Source organism: Etheostoma cragini, chromosome 23, assembly GCF_013103735.1.
Source record: "Etheostoma cragini isolate CJK2018 chromosome 23, CSU_Ecrag_1.0, whole genome shotgun sequence".
Lineage (NCBI taxonomy): Eukaryota > Metazoa > Chordata > Actinopteri > Perciformes > Percidae > Etheostoma > Etheostoma cragini.
This window is the reverse complement of record NC_048429.1, coordinates 8,641,379-8,657,838: the sequence shown is the minus strand read 5'-3', so window position 1 is coordinate 8,657,838 and position 16,460 is coordinate 8,641,379. Positions and strand designations below refer to the sequence as shown.

Here is a 16,460-nt window from a genome sequence, read left to right as displayed (position 1 = left end):
CAATAAACGCTTTAGTGAAGCTCCCTCCGGCCTGCTGTCTGTTGCTTTTGGGTCCTCACCTCACCCCCCACCGTAACAATGAATGTGCATAGTAAATTTCCATTATTAAATGTTACATTATGACATTTTTTATTTTAATTTTACTGGTTGCTCTACAGAAACTGTCACATAATCACAAAAAATAATGTTTTCATATCGCCAGATGGACAAATCGACTGTCTCAACAATTCTGTCTCATGCAGAGCCAGAATTATGAATCCTTGCCGCATGTAAGAGGCTGTTCCCCCAGATCCTGCGGTGGATAATGTGTCTAGTCTAGGGGCCCCAGGAGGAGACAAGGTGATGGTGAGAGCATCAAATAACACTCTTCTTCCCTGACACTCAATCAAACTGTTTCTCACTGTGACTGATGATCCCACTGTCTAATGGCATACACACTTAAACTCAAAGTAAGCAACACACTACAGTCTTATAAGCATGGTATAATATTCTATACTGAGCGTTGCTATAAAGCCTGATTATACAAATTGCATAAATACAGTATATTTTGAGGAAAGCTGCTCAATTTCTGAAGTTATATATTTTGAAAGTATAAAATATTATTTTTTGCACAAGACAGATTCTGTTTCTGTGATTGCACTAATTACACATATACATTTCATATCTCAAACGTTGCAGTGCAGTGCTATTACACACAGAAACAGTACGCAAGTAACAAATATGGGGTTATAGAGAAAGGAAGACCAGCTGTGTCTTGTCTATGAGATAAAGAGCATGTTAACATGTGAATGGCAAAGAATCTATACTCTTTGATTCTCATGACTATCACCTCACAGCCTCTCACTACATCTCCACTTACTGTCTTCGGAGTTCTTTGGAAGGATCATTTCAATCAAACACATAAAGATGAAGCTAATTCGATTTTGTAAGCAATTAAAGCAAACCAATTATTAGTTAATTGTGATTTCAATATTTCTCCCAGAAACACCCAATGATGAATAGTGTGATAATCAGGGAAAGTCAATATTTCCCATGAATCACAAATTATTCCCAATTCACAAAGACAATACATAAAATTAAATACTTTTAATAATAATACAATTTAATAAAATTAAATAATGTAACACATTTCCTGCTACACAATGCATAGGCAACATAGAAGAAGATCCAAAGATCTAATTGTTTCTTACAGCACTGCCTATGTCTTAGCCCACTGGGCCAAGATGACACCCTCTTTGGCAGAAGTCATTGTGAACTGTCACTGTACTTCCTCCTGAATACATGTATTTCATTTAGAATTTTACAGCAGGTACAGTATCTTCTCCCCGAGGTAGCTTAACACTTAAAATAGACAACAGAAAGGATTTCACACACACATACAGTACACACCCATGCATGGATGGATGCACATGAACATTAACAGACAGGACAAGTGACTACTGTGAGTGCCCACACACATAAACCCCTATAAAATAAAGATGCTCGACAGTAAATACATGACATGAAGATAAGATGATTATGTAAGCTAACTGAGGAGAGGAGAAGAGGGAAGAAGGAGGAAGTATACGAGATAAAAGTAGAAGGACATGAGAGGAGAAAAAATTAAGTTGTTGAGAAAGTTGTAGGTGCACACAATATGAAGATGGAAATTACTTTTAAAAATAAAGCTCAAATCTAGTGGATAACAAGACCGCTGCAAATGCTGCTAATGAGTTCCTAGTTGATGAATATGGACACTTGTGCACAGATGGCCATGCATATGGTCTCTGTCAACATTACACACATTACCATTAATGAACACATATACTATACTCTCTTCTTCACACCTTCACACACACACACACACACACACACACACACACACACACACACACACACACACACACACACACACTTGGGAACCTAGCTGTGGTGGCTATCCATCATTTAAGGGCTAGCCAGCAGCCCTAATGATCGTTTAACTGCTGTCATTTACAGCCATGGGAGCAGAAGAGGGGACTGACCAAGCTATCAAACACTTGCCTCAGCAAAGGTATAATGCCAAATCAAGATGAAGGTGTGAATGTACTCAGAGGATACTAAGATCCTCCACTAAACTAGTACTGATGACATTCTTTGAGCAGCAGCTTAAAACTATTCCAATGATATCATTTAATCTTTCAAAAAAATATTTTTGGCAGGGCGAGCCCTCCTTTGATGGCGTTTGCAGTGATATGGAAAATAGTGCATTAAGCTTTTAATTAAAAAAGGGTTAAATGTTGTAATTACCAACTAATGGAGCAGAAAAGAAAATATAATTATGCTTGACCCCTTGTTATAGAGTTATAAATGGTGTCAGAACAGCCTGGTGGTTTAAAGGGATATTCCTGTTATTCTTAATTTAGGGTTAAACCCCTAAAGCAGAAAGGTGTTAGCCGCATATTCTATGCAGCGGGATATCGAACAGCAACTTATTATTTTACAGGAATTTGGTGTTTAGTTAATAGTTATTTACCAATGTAAATGGGAAATTGTAATGTCAAATCAGAACCACAATACAGAATAACAATTGCAAATGGTTGAAGTTGATGCTCAGACTATTTTAGACTGATCACTTCTGGAAATACAACAGGAGTCATTATTTGGGAAGGATCATAATAATCCTCTGAACCTGAAAAACAGCATGATTGTGTTGTTTGTATTCCACAATAATTTCTCAATATAACTGCTAAATACACAAGCCATTTCTTATTAATGCCAGTGTAGTGCTACATTTACATTATTTTATAGTGGGCATTAAAAAAATAAAAACAAACAGCTATAAATCTAACATGGTAAAAACTAAAGCAGTAATTATCTAATAACAGGGTTTACTTCCCAAACAATGAAGAGTGGTAGCTTGCATTCATGATTCATTACTTTGTTTATCACATGGTGGCATCCAAATAAATGCCACTGTTTGAAGAGCTGACAACTATAGAAGTCATCTCGCAGTTTATAGAATTTTTGTCAGTCACAAATCTAATTTTGCAATCAAAATTCTTAGATCTAAAATATAAAGGATTCATTTAGTGAAATGTACACAGGATTAACATATTTTGCCATACTTGTTATTTAACTATTGGAGAAAATCACAAAAATGAGCAAGAGCCGTTATAGAGGGGAACAAGTGCATCACATTGAGCCTGCATGTACTTACCTGTGCTGCAATGGCCCAGAATTTGGACTCTATCACATCCAGAGTCATCTGGACACCGATGGCTGCAGAGAGAGAGAGGAAGGACAGAAAGAGAGAAAGAGGAGGAGGGAGAGAAGAGATAGAGAAAAGGATTCATAAAGAGAGAGAGAGAGAAGGAGACAGAGGGAGAGGATGGAGAGTTGAATTAAGTACAACACATGAAACATAAGTCGGAAGAAAGGATTACCAGGGGGAGGAGAAAGGTAAAACAAAGCAGCAGATAGAGTGGAGGATGTGGCAGATGTAGTGTGCAGTATATGGATAGATGAAGAGAAATGTCTCAATGCTTAGCAACTGAGAACAGGGCTTTGAATCCCAAAGTGCCGCCCTCCAGTAAAGGCAAATGTCTACTGCAAACACTATTAGCACATGCTGATTGTGTCATGGCAAAGACATGCAAGCAGGAAAATAACATTGTACTTTACATCACCGGTGGCTACGCAGCATGATCTTTCTAGTATCTTGTTTTTTGCACTCTCTACCTTTGTATCCATTCTCTGTTCTTGGAATTGCAAGGTTTGTATGTTTTCAAGATAGACGATATATAGATGACAGATGATATATGTTTGATCACCTCTCTTGACGAGACAGTAATACAAGTTGTCATAACTGACAAAATAAAGAAAAGTATATATTGCATGTGGAAACTCAAATGTGTGTTTCTATGTCTATCATGGTATTTTATACTATTTTTTGTCAGAAAAGAGATTATATGCATAAAGATAACATTATGCAAAGGCCTCCATGTCACACACAGCTCTTGCAACCAGTGGACACTTTAACTAAGCATTAACTAAATTGTTTCCCATTTTGACACATAATTACCTCCAAGATAGATATAAGTCATTAGGTATTTCTTATTCCCTTTTAGGCCAAATTTCCAATTTGACAAATTATTTTTGCAGCTTTCAACCAATTCACACAGTCTTCATGTGTAAAGTGGATTGAGTTTGTTCATTTGACAAAGTTAAAAGCTTTTGGAAAAGCTAATAAAAGGACCTTTTGTTTTTAGTAGTTTAGTAGTCAAACTTCTATTTCCAAGGTCAAGGATATAATTTCAGAATGTCAGACCATGCCTGAACAAACTGTAAAAAGATTCCTAATGCTACAATCACTTCTCTATGATATGAAGACTGTACAGTAGTACTGTGAGCAAGTAGTTTGATAACAGTTTTGGTATTGCAGTAGTAATAATACCAGTAGGACTAGTATATATATGTACATATATATATAGTAAATATATAAAGAGCATTAGCAACAGTATTGGTGGCCATATAGTACATTGTTACTGTCATAATAACATCTGTTTAAGTAGGGATTCCTTTAGAAGCAATGGGTGTAGCAGCAATAGTAGAATGTAAATGGAGGAGGAAACTTTAATTCTAGCAGTTTAGAAGAAAGAACATTAATGAGCCGATTAACGTCCCAGAGCGAGAGACTGTATCTCTCTCTCGGCTCTCAGGCTGGAGGAGTAGAAAAGGACCTGCTGTACAGATCAGCTCTGCCTTCAGAACTCAACTTATGAAAATCTTTTCACAGTAACTGGCCTTCTGAGCTTCAGTACCGCTGTGTAAACTGACTATTCTTAGACAGTGTGTGTGCGTGCACGCATGGGTGTGTCCAGCCTTTGCCTACAACATAGCACTCTCAGTCACAAAACATTAACAATTTTAGTGTGTTTTTACATGTTTCACACACGCACATAAACACACACGGTGGCAGAGTGATTGCTTGTGTCAGCTTAGGGCTGTACGTCCATCAGCATTTTAGTCGGTGTGGTAATGCAAAAAGGAAGTGTAATTGCATAAGTTCTCAACGCACAAATACTGTATTCACCCACCCACCCACACACACACACACACACACACACACAACAAATATGAACACACTGCGAGGGAAGATATGACACTTCACATTAGCATCAAAAACTCAGCGTTTTTTCTTGCAGCGGGCTTTTTACAGCCACACAGGGAAAGCTTCTGTGGTGCTCACAACCCACAAAACATACATAAACACACATGCCTGCACACGCACGCACACACACACACGCACGCGCGCACAAACACACATTCTGAATACCCAACCACACACATCAGCATGTACTATAATAAAACACATAGCAGAATAATTATTGTAATAGAGTCAGATGGTAAAAAAGGCTTTATTTTGAGGGAGATTAGTTTATTATGGGGTGTTAATTTTTAGGGACAGAGTAAGTGGGAGGAGAAAAGAAGAAGAAAGGGCCAACCACTTGTTTTGTTAGTTGAAGTTAGATAGATATAGTGTTTTATCGTCAGACCAAAGCCATACATAAAAGGACCTGTAGTTTTTTTTAAATTTCTTACCCCATTCTCATTACCAAACTCCCTATGTATCTCCTGATATTGATTAGGATACTTTAAAACTCAGGGTCTCTCCCAATACCGAGTACTAATTCAATACCAGTGACCTTTATTCCCCCAATTTAATATCTGTATACCTCACTGTGTGGAACTCAACAGATAATTTTCTTTTAGGGTAACCACGTTTTTTTTGTAGTGGATTCTGTCCAATCAATCTTTTGGAAAACAATTGTGAAGCTGAATTGTGGCTTTAATCAGCTTGTAATGAGTCATGTACACAGAAAGGTTTATTTAACTGATAAGGGAGTTGTTTAACTGTTCATATACCTCATACATCTCCGGGTCAGCTGTTCCGAATTTTCCAAAGTGTTAACAAATCTACTTATTATTGGTTACGGACAACCAGAGAGCAGTGTTGGTTTTCAATATGGTGGATTCATGAATTTGTGGAAATCCAGCAACATATTTTGATATGTGATTGGCCTTTTTAAAGAAGAATAAAGTCAATGCCCTTTTATTTGTACCAATGTGACTTTCCCGAGGGTATTCTACATGTGATATTTAAATCTCTTGTTTAGGTTTTTTTAAAACCTTCTCCCATAAATCTCTTCTCTTCAATAGTGCTATTGACCTTGAAGTCGTCTCCCTCCACCATAACCTCAGATAAAGTGTTGGAAGGCCATTATGGAGAGCAACAGCAATCTGCCTTCTTTCCCTCTCTAAGTTGGAGGCTGATTGGCTAAATCTAATTAAAACCATCACACTGATCCCTCTATATGTGTGTGCCTGTGTGTGTGTGTTTGTATGTGTGTGTGTGAGTGAGAGAGAGAGAGAGAGAGAGAGACTATCTTGTACACTCACAGTCTGAGCAATTAGCGTGAGCTGCCAATCACAGTAGAATGCGCTTTCAACAGGAAACGAATTAATGAGGAAATATATACAAAAAATGTAAGTAACCAAGAACCGGAGTTAATTGGTTATTACACTAATGAAATGAGAGGGATGAGACGGAGGGATACGAACTGTGAATGACGGGAGGAAAGAATGTGTGAGAAAGAAAAGGAGTCAGCAGACTACAGACTCAAAGTCTTACTGCAGTGTTGCCTCATACATTAAAATCATACACGTAGCATTAGATATGTTTTTATGCCCCACTAGATCACCAAATTGCAGGTCAAATGTTGAAATGTTATTAATTGAAAATATACTGGAAAAATGTGCCTTTGAAGACCTGAAATGAATGGTTTAATTAAGTTTGAAATGCTTTAATCATTATATCTGATACATTTAAGTCTCTTGGGTGTTTCTATAGACTACTATTAATTTGCAACATCAAATACATGGTGAAAGACACCTCATCCACCTCAACTGCTCTTCTATGACTTGTCTACAATAATGTAGCACTTGTTTGTCACTTGTTAAATGTTAACAGTGAACATGTAGCTATGTTAAGAGACCAGGGCAGCAGAGTTCTGCCTCTAAAGCTTACTGTTATTGAACAGAAAGACAGAAGAGACAGGGGAAGGTGACCAGCTTGCTGGCATTTTGCTAAATGAGTCAGTGAGAGTGTCAAGTGTCTGACAGACTGTGAAGAAAGAAAGAGATTAGGATGGTGGAAGAGAGGGGAGGTAATATTTATCTATCTATCTATCTATCTATCTATGGTTTTTGAGTTGCATGAGAGCATGGTGACTGTGCAGTTCTATAAATGGGTGCTTGCGTGTACTCACATTCTTTACATAGTTTAGCGTTTGGCTATGTGCGTGTGTGTGTGTTGCACAAGGTGGTGAAGAGGTCAGCTTGTGTTAAATGAACAGAGAGCTGAACTGGTGTTGATGGTTCCCTTAGCAAGACCCTGAAGTTGAGGCTAAATATACTGTAACATGCACACACTTGCGCGCGCACACACACACACACACACACACACACACACAGTCAATAAATTAAACTGGCACAATGGCTATAAGTTGCTGGCACAGTGGCGACACTGAAAATAATGCCACTAGTGGTGAGGTCATTTCTTTTTTTTTTTCTATTTCTTTTTCACACATGTACTCATACAAGCACACGCACTGGGCAGAGCTTTATGTACGTCTGACGCAGATAACCACTAAAGGGAAAAGAGAACAAAATAGGTAAGAGAGAGAGAAGAAAAAGAGAGTCTAAGACAAAAGGACACACACACACACACACACACACACTCACACACTGAATAGACCAAAAAAAGAAACAGTGTGGGCTGCAGGAAGCTGACATACAAACACAGAGAGAAAGGTCTGCATTAGAGCACAGAAATGGTAATCAAGGGACGTAATGTTAATGTAATGGAGTCAGGTGGACCAGGTGGAGAGAGAATGATGGAGGGATTGAGTGGGACATGAGGGAAGACAGGAAAAACGCAAGTCTTTTTTAATAATGTTGAGATGGAAAAACCTTTTTCATTTCAACCAAGCGTGACTATCAATAATAGAGTGAGCAAGATCAAATGGTTGTGTGTGAGCGTGCATGCGGGCATGTGTGGTACATTTGTGTGTCTTAGTGTATGTGACTGTGTATAGAAACAACAAGAAGTGGGAGGTGTGGGGGAGTCACGAAATCGGCTTGACAGAAATGGCGGCTTAAGGTGTAGCTCCTGGCCCGAAGTTCACCAGACTAGACTCACTGTTAAAAACAATTTTTTCTGATCAGATTGCTTTAGAACGATCATTGGTCAATAAAAAAATAAAAAAACATTCTGAAACAGAAATCTGAAATCCTCATCCATAGAGCAAGACAGCGCTGCTACTTTCAGGGTGCTTGACCTAGTCACCTCTCGCTATGAGATTAAGATCCAGCGTTTATTATGCAGACATCCCCACTATTAAATCTTCAGATTGTAATATTAGAACTAACCCCATCAAAATAGATAAATCCTTTCAGACATTTTATTCCAATCTGTATGAATCAATTTAAGTGTCATACTACTCTAACTATTGATTATTTTCTGACTGCTAGTGTTTCTCGCCCCAATGGATGAATTGTGATCTCCAATGCAAACCTAACCTATATTTTGTAGTTACATGCTGTGTGATTTTAAAACAAGGGACATATTTTACAGTGAGGTTATTGAAGTGTCCTCGAAATACAATGTCCTAGCATTGCATTCTGGACCATGGAATCTTCTGAGGCTCTTTATGTTTAACTTGTATGTAAATGTTTGCACAAAATTATCTAGAAGGAATCATTTTCTTAGACGTGTAACCATTTAAACTGTCTTGTGTTGGATATTAGCAAAAGTAACTGATTCACAAAATCTGTAATTTTAGGTCTTTTGACTGTGGATAGAAAAGATTACTGTTTATCTTAACAAATGTCAAAGACTATGATCTCTCTTTTTTTCTCTCTCTCTCGTCATTGTCTCTCTCTTTTCTTCTTTAGTGTACGCACACACATGCACACAGTCAGTATTGCACACCCACAAACACACACATCAACACTGACAAAGACACTATCACACCGATATGCACAGAGATTATAGCTTTCTCACACTGAAATATATATATATATATATAACGTTGGTAGGTACAAGTTTTTGTTCTAATACTGAAGAACTACCCAATGTTCACCTTGTCTTGTTATGTTGCCAAGGGACTCTGGATTATCTGCCTAATATCTCCCTTCACACTTATCCTTTTCAAAACCCTGACACAAATGAATCTCACTCCACAAACACTTAACCGAGTAACCTTTCAACTCAAACACCAAACTTATTGTTTTGGGTTTCCCAGAAAAAGCTAAATGATGTTAAAAAAACAGCCTGAGAAGATCCTTTGACTTCTGACGGGGAGTGATCAATAAACTAATGTTGCCAGGCAACAAACACTGTTTCAGCCAGTAAAAGGAGTTAAGGAGTCGAATCAATGAAGTATGAACATACGCACGCACACACGCAAGCACACATGCACGCAAGCGCACACACACAAGCACGCACACACTTCCACAGCACAGGCAACTTATGCACCAGCACATAGATAAAAGATAAAAATGCACACTCAAAGATCCATTTAAACTTACAGACTAACATGAATGAAACACTCTCAGTAAAGTACACACACAGACACAAACAAACACACAGATCTAGGTAGATGTACATTCATTCACACACAAGTTAGGATAACCTACTGACTTTAACTAATTTAACTATTACAACTGGTAAACAATTAAGCCTGAACTCTGACTTTAAACTGAAGTCTAGTTGTTTTTGTGACAAATTCAAGGAAAAGGCACAAGAACACACACACACCTCTGTGCTGAATCTCGCTAACCTCAGAGGAGTCGCCAGAGGCTGCACTGACATCACGTTACCAAAGCAACAGGCAGATGCCTGGGATTGGACGAAAAGGAGGATGACTCAACCTCTCTCCCTCGTTCTCCTCCTCTCTCTCACGATAATCTCTCTCTCTCTCTTGCTCTCTCTAGAAGTGTCTCTCACTTTCTCATGCGCAACTTTTTAAACATCAAGGATGCAGAGACAGAGGGGCTATGTACGGGCAGAGCCACATGATATATTTCTACCATTAAAAGAATAGAAATGGTGCCACGTGTTGGCTCGGACATACTATCTTTGGATTATACACACAGGACATGCACTCACACGAACACACACAAACTGAATGAGGCTGCAAATTTCTGCTTACTAATCTGGCAAGCAGGTAACAAGTTCAATGTGGTGTAGAAAGTACCAAACACTAACTATAAACCTATAAAAGAGAAATAAGTTCATACAGCTGTGTTAATGTTGTTGTTGCTGTTTTATTATTGTGAAAGCCACTGACACAGCTAAAAGGTGGACAGAGGATTCTGTCACCCCTGTTTAGCTTGCTCGAAGGTGACAGAACAGAGGTGACACTATTAAATTGGTAGCCTGTTTCTTTAAAATGGAAATAAATGCTATTGGGTATATGTGTGTGTGTGTGGACCTTCTAAGTCAGCAGAGCCTACCTTAAGATAACCTAGTTTCAAAGCCTTCTTAAGCAGGCCTGTTGGAGGCACGCTCACTAAATCATTCATAGTGGAGAGACAGGGAGAAACATGTTCCTGTGTGTGTGTGAAAGAGTGACTGCAAACTGCGCCGCTCTTTCCTTTGTTCTTAATGTTTGCCTGTTAGCTTGTGGTCATAACAGGGCTGTTTCATCACAGAGCAAAAGTGGATTAAAGTAGTGACATTTCGAGGCACTAATTTGATTTTATGATGTGAAAGGAGATCAACACGGTACTCTTCCATTACCTCACTAAGCCGATTATTTATACTTATTATTTATATAATTATTTATATAAGCCGCTATTATTGTATTGGATTTTAAAGGAATAATTCAACATTTTGGTTTCTTCTTTCTTCCAAATACTTCTGTGCAGCATGTCCAGCTCCAAAGCCAGTTGTCAAATATATGTTTTGGTTTGACTTTTTTTTACAGGCACAAAGGCCCCAAATGTAAACTTGTGTGAACTTGTGTGTTGAGTGCACGGCCCCTTTGCACAGCTGTTGTTCTGCAATAAATACGTAGCTCCAACATGTACAGCACTGTATTTTCCAGTAAAACCAATTTCTGTTTGTGTACAGGTTAAAAAAACAAGATGCAAAGTTTTAAATCTTGTTACACCTGCATTCATTGACTGTAAACACAACACTGAGATAATATAAAGATGATACTTAGAAAAAATGTAAAAAACTATTCCTTGAAGGCAAAGTAAAGAAAAAGCTGGATCTATCTTCCCCCTCTTTCCCTGGACTTCCCTTTATCTTCCCCTAGTTTTCTGTTTCTGTGTCTCTAAAAAGACAGATGGTCCTACCTCACTCCTCTCCTCTACTTATCTCCCAACTATCCATCTCTCTTTTTCACTTGATTCTTCTTTTGCTCTCTTGTTGCTTGTCTCGCTCCCTTTCTTATACATTTTAAACTCTCTTTCTTTCACCCCATCTCATCCCTCTTGTTCCCCCCCTCCCCCCTCACAGTCATCTTCTGTCTTCCCCATGCCACTCTGCCTCTTCTTCTTCCTCTCCTCTAGGAAATCCCTCTCTACCATCTGTCTGGCTGTGATGAATTCAGAGCCTTTCAGAACAAATCAACTTGGCCAAATTAATGAGACTCTCAGAGGGGATAAACTTTGTGTGAGTGTGTGTTTGTGTGCGAGAGTGAGTGTACGCCTACGATACTTCATAATCCGTTGAGTGTACGACTTAATTTATCCTGCAGTGACAGATACAGCGTGTTACAGGGAAAAATGACAGACAAGGCTTGCTGCACTTATTGAATTTCCTAAACTTTTACAGGTCAGGATTCTAGAGGGCGCACTTTTGGTCATGCTGTTATTTTAAAATGAAGGTGAGACACTACTTTGAGTTTCAGGATACTAGCCCCGGCTTTAGCATTCTGATTTCTAGAAGCACCAGTAGTGCTTGAGGAAGCGCAACATATATCTTGCTATAAGTGTATTTATCATTGTACATATAGCATTATATCAGTTTTATACACAAAGTGTGATTATATATTACAAAATAATTATTACGTTGTTGATTATATTCAGTAGGTATTGCATATGAATACAGTTACAATGTGCTTTTGAGGCCCAAAAGAAAAGCAGTAAATAATGTATAAAGGAGATATTATGTATAATTAATCACCATGAGTGGCTGCTGATCACAGTGTTTCACTGTTGTGGCAGTTTAAATATCCTCAGTGTCTATAGCTATAGTTTATAAATATAGAGTAATAGGAAAGGCAGAAAACTGAATTGTTAAAAAAGTTGTATGACTAGTTCAGACCGAAGTCACTACTGACAGAAAGCATTAAAGCATTTTTTCCAGAAAGATCAATATTCTATTTCATTGGATCTTTAAATCAATCAATTGTGGCAATAAAATACATTTGATGCCACACTGTGTTTTACAAAACAGTTTAAAAGTTAAGTACAAGGAAAGTACAAGAATACCAAAGATACTGTATAAATTAACAAAAAGGCAAAAGTAATGGGAATACAATAGGCAATTTGAAAGAAGCCTTAAAGGAAAAATTAAAACATGATTGATTTCACATGGAACAACCCTCATTGACCATATTGACCAAAGGGCCATAAAACTGTCTGGTCAACATGAGGAAAATTCATGGATAACAGAAACCACTGATATATGGGAACAAAGACACCAATGACTCCTGGTATGACACCATGGAGAAATACAATCTGTGTGTGTGTGTGTGTGTGTGTGTGTGTGTGTGTGTGTGTGTGTGTGTGTGTGTGTGTGTTGCTGCACTTGCTCCGTGCAGGAACTAGGGTAGCGCTAAACGTGTCTGTCCAGACCTGGTGTTAATACGAAGACTAGAGCCAATTCATCTTCACTGACAGTCACCCAATAGCACAGTAAATTATAGAGTGAGGGAGGGGTTGGGGGGTGTTGAAAGACAGAGAGAAAAAAGAGAGATAGAAACAAAGGAGAAGATAGAACTGGTAGAAAAGAAAGACAGAGGGGACGCGGGCTGTTGCAGAAAGGGGAGAAACAATACACATCCATACAGCTCGCATTGCAACTTATTATGAATGCAACAGACTGGGTTTAAATTCATATATCATCAATATTAGAGGCAACAAACAGGAAAGTGTGCAGGGATTTAATCATGTCTCCTGGATAATAAATAAACCTATATTCTGTAGCTGGGGAATGAATATATTTGACAAAGAAATGCTGGGTGAGGCTTTTATAGCCAGGCAGAAAGTTGAGAAAAAAAATAAAATACTTTCTTGCTCCAAACCACTGCCAGTAATCATTTTTCATATCACGTATTTCCTGCATCATTGATAAAACAGAACTGGCCATAAAAATCGCCTTGGCAGGAGGTGCTGGCATTAACAATGGGTCCTCATGCCAGTTGGCCTTTTTGCCAGAAACATAAACAGCCCAGAAAAGTGGACACATCCCTTGGAGGAGCAAATAAATCAAGCTTACCTTGCATTCTTATCTGGTGTTAAAAACCTCTTTCTTCTCAATCAGTGAATTAAGTCTTGAAGGAGATGCTTCAGGAGCTTGGAGCTTGGTCTTTACACAGCTGTTGATAAAATTCAACTAACTTTTATAAACTGCCAATTTCTCAGCCAAAGAGTGTACCAATTCTAACATCTTGCGCTGTATGTACATGACAAGATTTTGTTAGCAATGCTAGAATATCTGTGTAATTCCAGATTTATCTTTTTTCTAAAGGCTAAGGCTTTCTACTCATGATCAGAAGAATTAGCTTTGCTCACTGGAAGGGGTGCAGGGTGCAGTGCAAAGGCAATGACGGTTGATAATTTACGTAACTCACATTTGCATTACAAAATGCAGTGGCAAATAAAAGTAAGAACTCGATAATGATGATAAAGGGCTTGGGTGCAGGAGACCTTTTTTTGGATGGATGTCCTTTTCATCATTTACGGTTTGCTTTCAGGTTACATCACAGACAGCTGTCATTCAATCTGTTGCACACTGAAAAGGTCATCAAAAAATTAAAGTCAAAGTTGAAACAGATTGATTTTGAGTGCAGCAAAGGGACATAAAGTTCAACGACTCCACTCTCTCCCTTGGTAAGAAATGGCTCAATCAAATCCATTATTTTGCTGATCATGCCCAGAAAGCCTGAGGACCAGAAACAGAAATACATGTTCATTTTTTATGTACCTTATATAACCACAAAATCTTTTGAGATGCATTACCTTTTTTACAAGACGCACCTAGCCTAAATTGCAGCACGAGAGAAGTATCACATATCAACATATACAAATTTATCCCAACCACATAGCACAACACAGCTTAAAGGAAATAAAACAAATTAATCAATTTAGGCTACTTACAACATTGTAGGCCTATAGCATACAAAGTTCCCACCGTTTCAAAGTGTCCTTGAACCTGGTACTAAAGCTAAAAAAAAAAAATGCATCACTGTGGCTCAGCCTTATCACTGACCCTTGCACTCAGAGAGGAGGGGGGAGAACTAATTAGAGGACTAATTGCACCTTTGGGATTGAAACACAAACACACCCACACCCACACCCACACCCACACACACACACACACACACACACACACACACACACACCCCCCCACACACACACACACACACACACACACCGTTGCTGTTATAAAAGCATGTTTGTTCTACTAGAAAGCATCCTTCAACAATAATAGACAACAAAATCCAATTTGTACGTGGAACAGACACACACCTTTACTGACATTCCAGCCAATCATCTTTCATAACGACCATTGAAGAGTGTGTCCTATATAGCCAGCAGTGGCAGCAGCTACTGGCAACTTAAACCGGAATTTGTGTTTGTCAGGAAGTACATTCAAAATAAATGCAGCCAGTGCAAGCGCCCACGTTTGGCCAGTAAGCCATGTTCTCGTGACTCATATTCAGGTTGTATTTTTGTGTTTGTTGGCCAGCTGACCGGTCTAATGTTTTTGGCCTGTGCCGAGCCATGGAGCGGGTGAGAGACAGTGATATACTCAAACTCAGGAAGATGTAAATGGAATGCCATTTTATTCAATATTAAATAAATGAATAAATACATAAATAAACAAATAAATACATGAATAAATTAATAAATATGCCTTTGAAATAGATAATTAAATAAATAAATGAGGCTATAAATAATTAAATAAATGTAAATAATCATATAAAAATGAATCAGTTAGTTAAATAAATAGATTAAAAGGTTTTAACTTTAGTTTTTTTAACTTTTTTTACTAGGTCCACGTTTATTTATTTCAAGAAGTTACTCAAGAGGTTATTGAGAGGTCGGAACAATGGAGCGTCTGAGAAATGGGCAGTTCCTGGGCAAATGACTGCTTAAATTCACATTAAACTGAACCCCAGAATTTACCCCAGTTACACCCCAGAATATAGGTGACTGTGGGCTTGGTACAGAGCCTCGCAACTGAAGGACTTTTTGCCTAAAACAGCTGCCTACTGGGAACTTAAGTTGAAGAGATATTATAGAGTCCTATAATATTGGGGATCTGACGATTAAATATGTATCTGGCACAAGGAAATAACAGGTGTCTCTCGCTAAATGTGGAAGACCTTGTTTTTGACGAGGCCTTGGCTCAAATCTATAAGTTGATCATGTTCAATTACGGATAGCTTATATGAATGAATGTTTAACTGGAAGAAGGCAACTCCTAAAATCCACATGACTTGGACGGCTAGAGAGAAGACAATCCCTCTATTGGAGTTGTTGGAACTACAAAAACACTCAGTCCACTCACAGTTGTACAGTGATGTTACAGAGTCGAGTTCCTTCCCTCACAAGTTTTTCTTTGCCCAATACAGATACTAGCCATGAAGACAGACAGACAAGTTTAATGTTGGCTTGAAGATACTTATTGAATTCATGTTAATTAGCAACTGCTGGCAACATGGGTCATTTTAACCTGTGAAAGCGCCAGTAAAAAAGGAAAAGCTGCTATCTAAAGGTTTTGAACATTGCTCTTTGCTAAGAAAAAATGAGGAAAGATAGAGAGGAAAGATACCAGGTTTAACAATACATTTGTTAGCTTTGGAGATTATGATCCATGTATTTTGCCAAACAGGGTGTCAGACCTCAGAGCCACTCGCACCGGTTTGCCCAGTTTTCCACATTCTGTTGCTCTCAAATGCATTAAAATGATGCACTTTCGAGCTTAATAATTCCCATGCTCAATAACAACACAATGTGTATGTGTGTACTGTGATTCAGTCCATATAAGGAAGCAGCCAAGTAATTATATGCTGTGTGCAAACAAACACACAGCCCCCCCCCTCCTCACCCCTTTACTCCCCCACCCTCCCTCTTGCTGTCTGTCTCTGTATCACTGGTGTCTTCCAAAGCTTTTTTACAATTACTTCCATGAA

At 38.4% G+C, this 16,460-nt stretch overlaps 1 protein-coding gene across 6 annotated transcripts in view; it reads right to left on the bottom strand.

Moving 5' to 3' along the window:
- cacna2d4a (calcium channel, voltage-dependent, alpha 2/delta subunit 4a) overlaps positions 1 to 16,460 on the bottom strand; it is a 79,615-nt gene that overhangs the window by 10,209 nt on the left and 52,946 nt on the right. For all 6 annotated transcript variants that reach the window (XM_034863317.1, XM_034863320.1, XM_034863319.1 and 3 more), the window contains one exon: positions 3,179 to 3,240. In XM_034863317.1, the coding sequence (XP_034719208.1) occupies positions 3,179 to 3,240 (62 nt within the window). The remainder of the gene's footprint in view (positions 1 to 3,178; positions 3,241 to 16,460) is intronic.